This window comes from Sinocyclocheilus rhinocerous, unplaced genomic scaffold (genome assembly GCF_001515625.1).
Source record: "Sinocyclocheilus rhinocerous isolate Xijiao unplaced genomic scaffold, SAMN03320098_v1.1 scaffold2012, whole genome shotgun sequence".
Taxonomy (NCBI): domain Eukaryota; kingdom Metazoa; phylum Chordata; class Actinopteri; order Cypriniformes; family Cyprinidae; genus Sinocyclocheilus; species Sinocyclocheilus rhinocerous.
The window spans coordinates 21,785-32,740 of record NW_015650320.1 but is presented as its reverse complement, the minus strand read 5'-3'; the positions used below and the strand labels follow the sequence as shown (position 1 = coordinate 32,740).

Sequence of the window (10,956 nt, the reverse complement as noted above, 5' to 3'; positions counted from 1 at the left end):
ACACAGGATAGATTCAGGTCCTGTGAGGCAGCACCCACCTGAAGCCCCTCAAATCTCCAAAAACTCTGTTGTATTGCTGATATGTTTACCTGAAGAAGGTGTGGTGTTCAACACAGACTTTCCAAACTCTTTTGGCGGCCCGGTGGTTGGGCAGCTTGAAGCCGACAGTGCTCTCAAACTGCTCGGCCTGAGACACACAAATAAATCACCTTATCAATATCAGCATTACAGACACAGAGACTGTAATCAGCCTCAGACTCAGTTTTTTGCTCAGTCGTACCTCTCCCGGCCTGATCTTGATGTAGAAGTTACTGCGTTTGTAAGAGATCTTGAGGATTTTGGGCCAAGCAAAGCGGTTTATCCGCAGACGATCCTTATAGATTAACAAACCGTTTGCACACACTCCCAGCATGATATCCACTCCCTCAGAGTCCTGGGAAAAGAGAGGACATGAAAAACATTCACATCCACTTCCAGCACAAGATCTGCTCACACATCAGTAAAAGCTGAGTGAATCTGAATAACTAGTAGAAAAACAAAGGCAGTCACTCTCCTCTCAGATCTTTGAGACACCAGCATCAACACGCATTTCAGATCTGGATAGTGTCGGGATATTTTAAGCCATAAACTAATTATGTCATTCAGACAGCCTTCCGTCACATGCAAATAAAATCAAAACTTGATTGTGTGTGAATGGTTAGATGTGATCATGTTGTGTTTTGCCCTGACAGCTTCAGGAAACACTGGTTTAGTCTGTTTTAAAGGGGTGGAAAAAAAAAAAAAATTGTCACACTTGTGGTCTTCGGTCAAAAATGACCGACCATAGGAAATGAATGGGAAATCGACAAAAACAGAGAATCTGAAACAAATCTGCCACAATCAGATCAGACGCAGAAGAATTAAGCTCTAATAAAACATTCTTGTTCATTTTTGTTACATTTTTATAGATGTTCAGGTTTGACTGTAGTAAAAATAATTCAAAAACTGACGCTTCAAATCAACATTAAAAAAAAAAAATCTAAACCTTTACAAAAAGTTGTCTTTGAGAATGTCTAAATATATATCTAAACCCACAATTTAATAAAAATAAGTTTTTATGTCTAAAAACAATTAGAGAGTTTATAGGCCTTTTATATAGGAACTATATAGGAATATATGGGCTAAACCATGGATTTGCAGATGTTTTTCTTATTTTACTCCCACCAGATGGCACTAATCAGGCTTAAAAAATTTGATTTTAAAGGCATTGACACTATTTTAACATGAAATACTGCATTGATTGAAAAGAAATATAAAAATATATTTTTTTTAAGTTTGTATTATTTTCAATGAGAAGAAATTCATCATAATTATTGCATAAATATTCATTAGTACCATGAAATTATCTCAAAATACAAAATTAAAAACATTTAAATTAAAAATAATTTTTATTATTTAGAAAATAAGTTAAAAATTTTAGGTGACTGAAGATCACAAGTGTGACTCTCAAATGAGGAGAATCAGAGGGTTAGGACTGATCCATTTCTCCAATAACTCTGACTCGTTGCTCAGTTCTAAAATAACACTGGAAGTAAAACAGGTCAGTGTTCCCGAGGCCTTCAGAGAAGAAACTGGCACCTGATGTTACGCACAATCACTATAAATCACTTCAAACTATATATAATTACAAATCACATCCATCATGGCACTGACTCCTGCCACTGCAGCACTTATCTGAATGTGTTTATGTAACGTCCTAAATGGATCTTTATTGCCGGGGCTTTTGGGCCGTGGAGCACCGATTATTGATCCGTCTGTGAGCTCTGAGAGGAATCAATAGCGCCGATAGAAGATTGAACTCAGACTATCTGTCGCCACGAGAGGCTTTTAACACTAACACAGCTCTCACTGATCTCTCACACATCAGCGCATCAGTAAGTGCTGAAAGCCGCAGGCCTCCAGTGAACTCTGACCCCCGGAGGAGAGCGGGCGAGGTGCGGCTGAGCCTCAGCCTGTAGAGATTCACGGGACAAAAACACGTTAACATGTCCAGAAAAATAAGAAATCATTTGTGTGTAAAGACAATGGGGTTCTATATGGAGAAACATTTAGATGTTTTCTGCATTGTGACATTTTCTTGATCACAATTGTGTGCTGTAAATGTGAGCGATTTAAGAAAAAACAGGACTAGGCTGCACACAACCTTAGTGTGAACATTATACAGGAACAGAAGACTACCTTTAGAGTGTGATTTGCCATTTACAACATTCCCTGACAGACAGAACTAGACTAATACAAGTGTTATTTTAGTACCATTTATGTACTATTATATTTTGTTTATTAATATTTAGAATTGTATATGTTAGTAATTGTGTTGTTTTTTTAATTTTTATTAGGTTTTTTTTTAAATAAGTCTTAGTTTATTATTTTTTATTTCAGTTTAATTTTCAGTAATTTTAGTATATCAACTTAAAACTAAATGAAAATTAAATAATGTTTAATTTCAGTTTAAGTTTATTATGTTTCAACTAATGAAAGGTGTTTTTCATGCTTTTAGTTGTATTTAACTATAATAACTGGCTAATACACCATCAGTCAGTCCTTAAAGTTCATGATATTTGTATGAATTTTTATTAATATTTAGCATTTTATTTTTATTTTTCCGTTTTCATTTTAATTGTAGTTCATTTTTATTCGTTTTTGTTTTTTCGAATATGTCAAAGTAGTTTTATTATTTGTATTAATTTTAGTACATCATGTTAAACTAATTGCAATTTATATGTATATATATATTTATACACACATTCGTTTATGGTTTTATTTATCTTATTTTACCTCAGTTTATTTCAAGTAATGAAGGTTTTTTTCATGGTTTTGGTTTTAGTTAGCGATAATAACCCTGTCTAATACAGCACCATGTGTCAGTCCTTAAAGGTCGTGAGATTCTCCGGGCTGAGCTGAAGCTAACTGAATATCACAAGCTTCACCTTCAGTCTTCAGAAAGACACAGACACACAGTTTGGACTAGAGACTGCTATCAGTCCCGCAGGGAGAAGCGCTGGAGAGCTGATGTTCCTGTGAAGCTTTAAAAATGGCAACAGAATATTTTTCCCAGACTCCAGCGCGCTCTCGCTGCTTCATGAGAAGTGGTCTGCTAGTGACCATAAACAGCTATGGACTGATGAGTACAGAGACTTCCTGAAAAATGAGTCTGCAAGCAGATGGTGAGATCTGGAGATGTACTACCTTGGCGTGATGCAGGTCTACACCGTACATGGACAGCTTCTTGGCATTTTCCAGAAACTGGGCATCTGATTGGGCTGGAGTCATTCCCCTGGAGGAGATATGAGACAGGTGTTATCAGGACTCATCTCAGGGACCTTCACAGACCTGGCACTGATCATCATCACACACCTTGGGCTTTGAGTTTCACTGACATTCAGCTCTTTTAATGCAGGAACTGAAGTCAGAAGAACTCATGTGAGCCCCACATTAGTGTGAATCAATCAGACGGAAGCCGGGTTCCTCCAGAACTACACGTGGACGAATATTCCTGCTGTTGAGCCAGATTTGACTCTCACACGCCTAACTGGATCAGAGCTGCCAAGCTGCATCATGATGCCACTAGTGACGTCACAATCAATGCGTGCCCAGTTATTACTTTACATTTAAAAATGGTTTTTAACATGAAAATTGTATGACCTTTTTAAAGACCTGCACAAATTAATGTTGTCCCTACAGGACACTAAAATTCTGCTTAATTAAACAGGCTGCAGCACACATAGGGTAACTACGAGATTAAATACTCAAGACATTTTTTATTCAATATATACATATGTATTGAAATCGGTGTACTAATATAAAATTACATACAAAATACTGGTTGAGTGATATTGGATTTGTCTGAAATAATAATAATAATAATATGTTTAAAGAAAGGCAACAAACAGATTATTTTGCCGATACTAGTGAAATCTACATATTTAATATGTTAAATAATGTTCTTGGTATTTCCTTTCTATTACAGGGTTAAATTAAATGCCAGATACAGTTTTTTGTGTAACCCAAATAATAATATCCAGAAAGAAAACGCATAATGCAAGACTTTTAATAATAAACAAGCCCAAAATATACTGGGAAATGTCTGTGTGTTATTCAAACAGATGAGGGGGATCAAATAGGCATCTCACAACCATCCACAACACGATAAAGTAAACGCTGTCATAATTCACCAAAGATAGATCATAAGCAAACGCTTGGCACAACTGTGTATTATTCATTGATTGCAAACTGCTCTGAAACTGCAGGCCTGTAGAAACAGTGCCACGTTTCGACTTCGAACACACAGCACTCACATTTAATTAATGAAATCACAGCCCATTTGAACTTTAATCATCACATTAAGCTGTATTGTGATTCCTGTTGTTCTGTCCCTAAATTTAATACCTCTTAAAATGACAACGAAGACTTCTGCGATACTTTATGATGTTAAATTTGATCATGTTAGGGATGCCTGCTGTCAGACCTGTGGGACTTGTGCAGCTCCACCACCTTCTCCTCCAGCTCCTTGGTCTGGTTTGGGGCGAACTGGAAGTCTGAGATGTAGTCCAGACGATGCTCCTCGGGGTCGTGGTCCCCGAGCTCCGCCTGCAGGGTGTAGGAGCCCAGGAGAGCGTGTGTGACGAAGGAGCAGGGCAGCCGGCCCGACGCGATGTCCTGCCTCAGCTGGAGGCACAGCAGATACCTGCAGAGACCAGGAGAGAAACCATGAGACGCCACACACACACACCGGCACCCGCAGCCTTTCAGAGTGACCAACAGATGAAGCAGCAAACATGCGGCTGGTGGAGACGAGCAGGTGTCAGCGTGGGGCTTCTGTACCTCGTGATGTCCTCAGTCAGCTGGGACGGGTCCGGAGGGTAAAACTTCACACTGAACGCAAACTGCCACTGAGAGTCTGATGCGAAACACACACAGAGAGAAAGAGAACCAGAGCTGATTAAAGGAGAGAGAAGATCACAGCAGTAGGATCGGTTTAGTCCCTCTGCCAACTTCAATATCACAAGAGAGTGTGTGTGTGTGAGTGTGTGTGTGTGTGTGTGTGTGTGTGAGAGATAGAGTTTGTGTGTGTGCTTCTTTTGAATTTGCACTTGGTTTTCAATAAAGGACAGAAATACAGGCACAACTTCCCCAAGCAGATGTGCTATAAAGGTACAGGGTGGAGGGATGTGCTGTGATTATGATGGAGTGCTGATGTCTGTTCTGTCACTCAGTCAGTCAACACTAGCTCATGCTGTTCATCATTCAGAGATGAATGTGTAGAAGGCTGAAATGAGCCACAATAATGAAAGACAATGAAAAATTTGAGACTCCATCAGACATGATCTAGATTTGTGATCGACATCCAGTCAAATGAGATGTGTTCAAGATCTGGTCGATTTCTTTTGAAAAACACGTTGTCTCATTAGTTTGAGAGTTTGGTTTCTAGATGTTTCTAGATGGTGAGGCTTTGGCAGCCAATACTTCACAATAAGAAACACTCTGATGTCAACACAAAATGCAGGTGAAAACTGAAGGCTGTTCATGTTGTGTGGGTCAGATTTTCTTTGACTGTGTAGTTTTGTAGTTTTTGAGGATGGTGAGATTGTCACATGACGAGTCCATGCTGATATCCAAGCATGACTGAGAAATTCATCTGAGAAATGATGAAACACTAGACAGACAGATGATGAAGACATGAGCAAGAGTCTTCATCATTAGTGATGAGCTCAAATCTGGGCTAAAATCTACAAATTCTGGACACTTTGGGGCAAAATGCTTATTTTAAATTACTGTTTAGCAAATGTAAACTGCACTTGCAAACATTTTAATTTTGACTGCAATATGCTTTCGTGTGCTCTGGACTTTGCATCTCATACAAGTGTTATTTTAGTTTTTAGTATTTAGACGATTATAATTTATTAATATTCAAAATTTGTTTCTTATTATATTTTCTATTTTAATTTTAATTTTAAAGAGTCAGTCATTTTGTTGTGGTTTTGTTGCATTTTTTAATGTCTGTATAGCTTTTATTGAATTAAATGTTAGTACATCAAGTCAAACTAAATGAAAAAATGTTGGCAACTATTTTTTTTGCCAAGTTTTTTTTGTTGTTGTTGATTTTATTTCAGTTAACATTAATTTCAAGAGTTGATTTTTTTTTTTTTTATTGTTTTACTATAATCACTTGTCTTTCTGCTGTCAAACCTTTACTGATTTTTATCAAGTAAACGTCAGAATAACTTTGATATTGTTAGTAATATTTCCAGATAGGGCTGGTGGAAAAAACGATAATTATCGCAATATAATTTTCCTTGATAAAATGATAACAAGAGTTTGATAAATATTCAATATAATGTTTACGCGCCAAAAGCGGAAGGAATCAGCGCTGCTCATTTGAAGCATTGATCCGCTGTTTTTTTTTGTGATCAAGTTATAGCGTTTATGCATTTATACTAAATGTATTTAGACTACTGTTTTTCATACAAACCCCTAGAAACCACAGCTGCATTTTTAGTATTCAATATATACATATGTATTGAAATCGGTGTACTAATATAAAATTACATACAAAATACTGGTTGAGTGATATTGGATTTGTCTGAAATAATAATAATAATAATATGTTTAAAGAAAGGCAACAAACAGATTATTTTGCCGATACTAGTGAAATCTACATATTTAATATGTTAAATAATGTTCTTGGTATTTCCTTTCTATTACAGGGTTAAATTAAATGCCAGATACAGTTTTTTGTGTAACCCAAATAATAATATCCAGAAAGAAAACGCATAATGCAAGACTTTTAATAATAAACAAGCCCAAAATATACTGGGAAATGTCTGTGTGTTATTCAAACAGATGAAGGGGATCAAATAGGCATCTCACAACCATCCACAACACGATGAAGTAAACGCTGTCATAATTCATCAACAGTAGATCATAAGCAAACGCTTGGCACAACTGTGTATTATTCATTGATTGCAAACTGCTCTGAAACTGCAGGCCTGTAGAAACAGTGCCACGTTTCGACTTCGAACACACAGCACTCACATTTAATTAATGAAATCACAGCCCATTTGAACTTTAATCATCACATTAAGCTGTATTGTGATTCCTGTTGTTCTGTCCCTAAATTTAATACCTCTTAAAATGACAACGAAGACTTCTGCGATACTTTATGATGTTAAATTTGATCATGTTAGGGATGCCTGCTGTCAGACCTGTGGGACTTGTGCAGCTCCACCACCTTCTCCTCCAGCTCCTTGGTCTGGTTTGGGGCGAACTGGAAGTCTGAGATGTAGTCCAGACGATGCTCCTCGGGGTCGTGGTCCCCGAGCTCCGCCTGCAGGGTGTAGGAGCCCAGGAGAGCGTGTGTGACGAAGGAGCAGGGCAGCCGGCCTGACGCGATGTCCTGCCTCAGCTGGAGGCACAGCAGATACCTGCAGAGACCAGGAGAGAAACCATGAGACGCCACACACACACACCGGCACCCGCAGCCTTTCAGAGTGACCAACAGATGAAGCAGCAAACATGCGGCTGGTGGAGACGAGCAGGTGTCAGCGTGGGGCTTCTGTACCTCGTGATGTCCTCAGTCAGCTGGGACGGGTCCGGAGGGTAAAACTTCACACTGAACGCAAACTGCCACTGAGAGTCTGATGCGAAACACACACAGAGAGAAAGAGAACCAGAGCTGATTAAAGGAGAGAGAAGATCACAGCAGTAGGATCGGTTTAGTCCCTCTGCCAACTTCAATATCACAAGAGAGTGTGTGTGTGTGTGTGTTGAATTTGCACTTGGTTTTCAATAAAGGACAGAAATACAGGCACAACTTCCCCAAGCAGATGTGCTATAAAGGTACAGGGTGGAGGGATGTGCTGTGATTATGATGGAGTGCTGATGTCTGTTCTGTCACTCAGTCAGTCAACACAACACAGTTGTGTGGCCGCAGTGTGTGAAAACAACCAGCCTATAATGATAAAAAACGAGCGGTTCCAGATTTGGAAAAAGTCCCGCCAATTTGTGACGCTCTCTGCCTTATTAGCATAGATCCCGCCCTGAGTGAGCAGCAGCAGCAGTCCGCCATTACTGTTTTCTTGCTGTAGCTGCTGGAGACACAATGTCAGCGCCAAAGAGGCATTACAAGTGTTGTGTTTCGGGATGCACCAACGGACATAGGAGTCATATTTTGTTTTCTAAATTGCCTTTCTGAAAGAGCTTCTTGGCACTCTCTAAGGCTAATTTTGCTAAAGCTACACCGTGAGACCAGCTGTGTCGTTATTTTTATCGCGCCGTGCTCCCCATCTGTGTAATTCATAAATGCAGTACAATCAGATGACTGACTTAAACCGAGTATGTTTTCTGTAAAGATAACAGGCTTGTACTAATAGTGGAATGTTTATTTGCAAAGGCCAGCACATCAGAACAGAGCAGCAACACAAGGGATGATGTTTGCCAGACAGACGCAAAACCTCTGACCAAATCTGTTGGTGCTCAGTTATCAATGAAGACGCTTCATGCTACTGCAGGAGTACAGATTTGTTTATGTATTAAGTGATATTACTTATACAGTGGACGCATAACTAAACTTGTTATGCTGGAGCATGAGCATTTCACCATAGAAAAATTGGGATGTTACAATTTTACAGATGTTACTGTTTATGATCATGAACATAAATTTACATTGCATCCAAACTCAAGCCACTACTACTGTCCACTCAAGCTACTGTCAAATGTGTATTTCTAAGAGACAAAACAATTTAGTATTATTAATATTACAGGCTGCACTGCAAACTGTGCTGAAGATATGAGTCATCAAAGTCAGGAACACAAACCTGTTACATGATCTGAAACAATATCCCTCATTAGAACATGCAGAAACTAAGAAATTAATTTCTCTATATTGACATTTATTTTGTTAAGGAAAAATGACTGGAAAAGTGTAAAGAATTAAAAAACCTGAAGTGTTTGTCATGTTCTGACCATAAAGAATAGCTTAAAACCACATTTAATGGTCTGGTTTCTACAACTTTCACTTAGGAGCAAAAATCTGCCTTTAAACTTTATTTATCGAGATGATTATCAATATCGACTCTTCTTCACAGAAAACACTTACTGGACTGAAGCAGCTTTTAGAAAAATCAGTGCGTCTCAAATCTGATCATCAGGATCTTTTGAGGAGCGTTTATTTGTTCATCTCTCAATCATCACTGCATTGCATTATATGTTTGGATCATTTCAATCTCATCTTACTGAGACAGATTACTGGAGATATAGAGTGACAACTGATATTTATATAATTTTATGTAAGTATCCACTATACTGTCAGATCTCATTGATTTACATTACAAGCATTATAATTTTTTTTTATCATATAAATTACACCAAATTGCATATTTTGCTCAGTTTGAGTCTCTGAAATAAAGTTAAGCAGTTTTTTCCTCCATAGTCTATTATAAAAATATCATGTTATATGAGCCATAAAAGCCTGATGTATCAAATATGATACTCAAAAAAGGTTCAGTAAACTGTTCCATAAAAAAAAAATAAAAAATCTGACTATAATTCCAAGTCTGATTTTACATGCTAAGGATCATGAGAAACATATTCAGTCTGTTAATAACATTCAGAATGTCAGTCTTTCATCACAGATGAGTAAATCTTACTGAATTGCTCCTCACAGAGCTTAAAAAGTCTTTTCATTTCATTTTTGGCACTGTCACTTATGAGGCAATAAAGGATGGGGTCTAAAACGCTGTTTATTGTCGTTGTGGCCACAAAAACCATGTAAACGTCCCTGAGATTGTGCGCGACGCTGCAGTTTCCAGGCTCCAGCAGTCCTCTGATGAACATCACCACCTGGAAGGGCGTAAAAGCCAACAAGTAGGTGAAAAGGAGAGAGAAGAGAAGGCGGCAAATCTTCCTCCGTTCGCTGACCACAGTGGATGTGCTTTTCTTCAGCGCCCTGATGATCTCCTCGAAGCAGAAGATCATAATGAGCACAGGAACCAGAAATCCCAGGACCGTACGTGTGATGGCCACGTTTGCGGCGGCGGCACTCATTATCATCGGCTCCTCGCACATACGACTGCCAGAAAAGTTCCCGATCGCCTCTGTGTAGGTTAGAAGACCCACATGAAGCACGATCTCTACCAGCCATACGATGATGCTCACCAACACGGTGGTTCTGACCTCTCGCACACGTGCGAAATGCAGCGGAAACACGATGGCTAAATATCGGTCCACAGAGATGCAGCACAGAAAGCCTGAACCCACGTAGAAGCTGTTGAACATGACCACCGCTATAATGCTGCACAGACTGTCGTTCAGCGCATAGCCGAGTGCCATCACGATCCAAATGGGTAGAGTTAGGATATACAGCAGATCTCCGACTGACAAATTAATCAGATAAACCGCCAAATTATTGCCCTTCTTCATCAGAACCCAGGCCACGTACAGGGACAGACAGTTTGCTGGAAATCCAATGATGAAGAACAGCGAGTAAGCCGTCGGGTACATGTACCGCTCCACTGCGTTTCCATGTAGGCAGATCCCAGATTCCAGAGTCCCGTTTACAGAAGCGTTCTGGTCCATGGTAGATGCTAAAGTATCATTTTTCTAAAGAAGGTGAATGTCGTTCTCAGGTACTTCCAGTGAATTAGTACTATACTGTGAGTAGGCGTTGCCTTCACGGAAAAACAAGGCATGCAAATCATGTTTTAAAAAGAACTAGGACAGTATGACAGCATCCAGGATCAAATTTATATATTCATTTATTTAATAAATACGATCACCATACATACATTTGGGATCAGTTACCATTCATGTATGTATTTTCTTATTTATTTAATAGGATTACTTACCATACATTTGTGATAACTCTATCTATCTGTCTATCTATCTATCTATCTATCTGTCTGTCTGTCTGTCTGTCTGTCT

At 38.8% G+C, this 10,956-nt stretch overlaps 1 protein-coding gene across 1 annotated transcript in view; it reads right to left on the bottom strand.

Annotated features, from left to right (window-relative positions):
- The window catches only part of LOC107711607 (band 4.1-like protein 2), a 61,243-nt gene that overhangs the window by 36,804 nt on the left and 13,483 nt on the right, over positions 1-10,956 (bottom strand). Inside the window, exons 6-10 of the mRNA XM_016516609.1 lie at positions 7,598-7,673; positions 7,242-7,460; positions 3,226-3,313; positions 281-433; positions 90-187 (exon numbers count right to left, since the gene is read on the bottom strand). Of these exons, the coding sequence (XP_016372095.1) occupies positions 90-187; positions 281-433; positions 3,226-3,313; positions 7,242-7,460; positions 7,598-7,673 (634 nt within the window). The remainder of the gene's footprint in view (positions 1-89; positions 188-280; positions 434-3,225; positions 3,314-7,241; positions 7,461-7,597; positions 7,674-10,956) is intronic.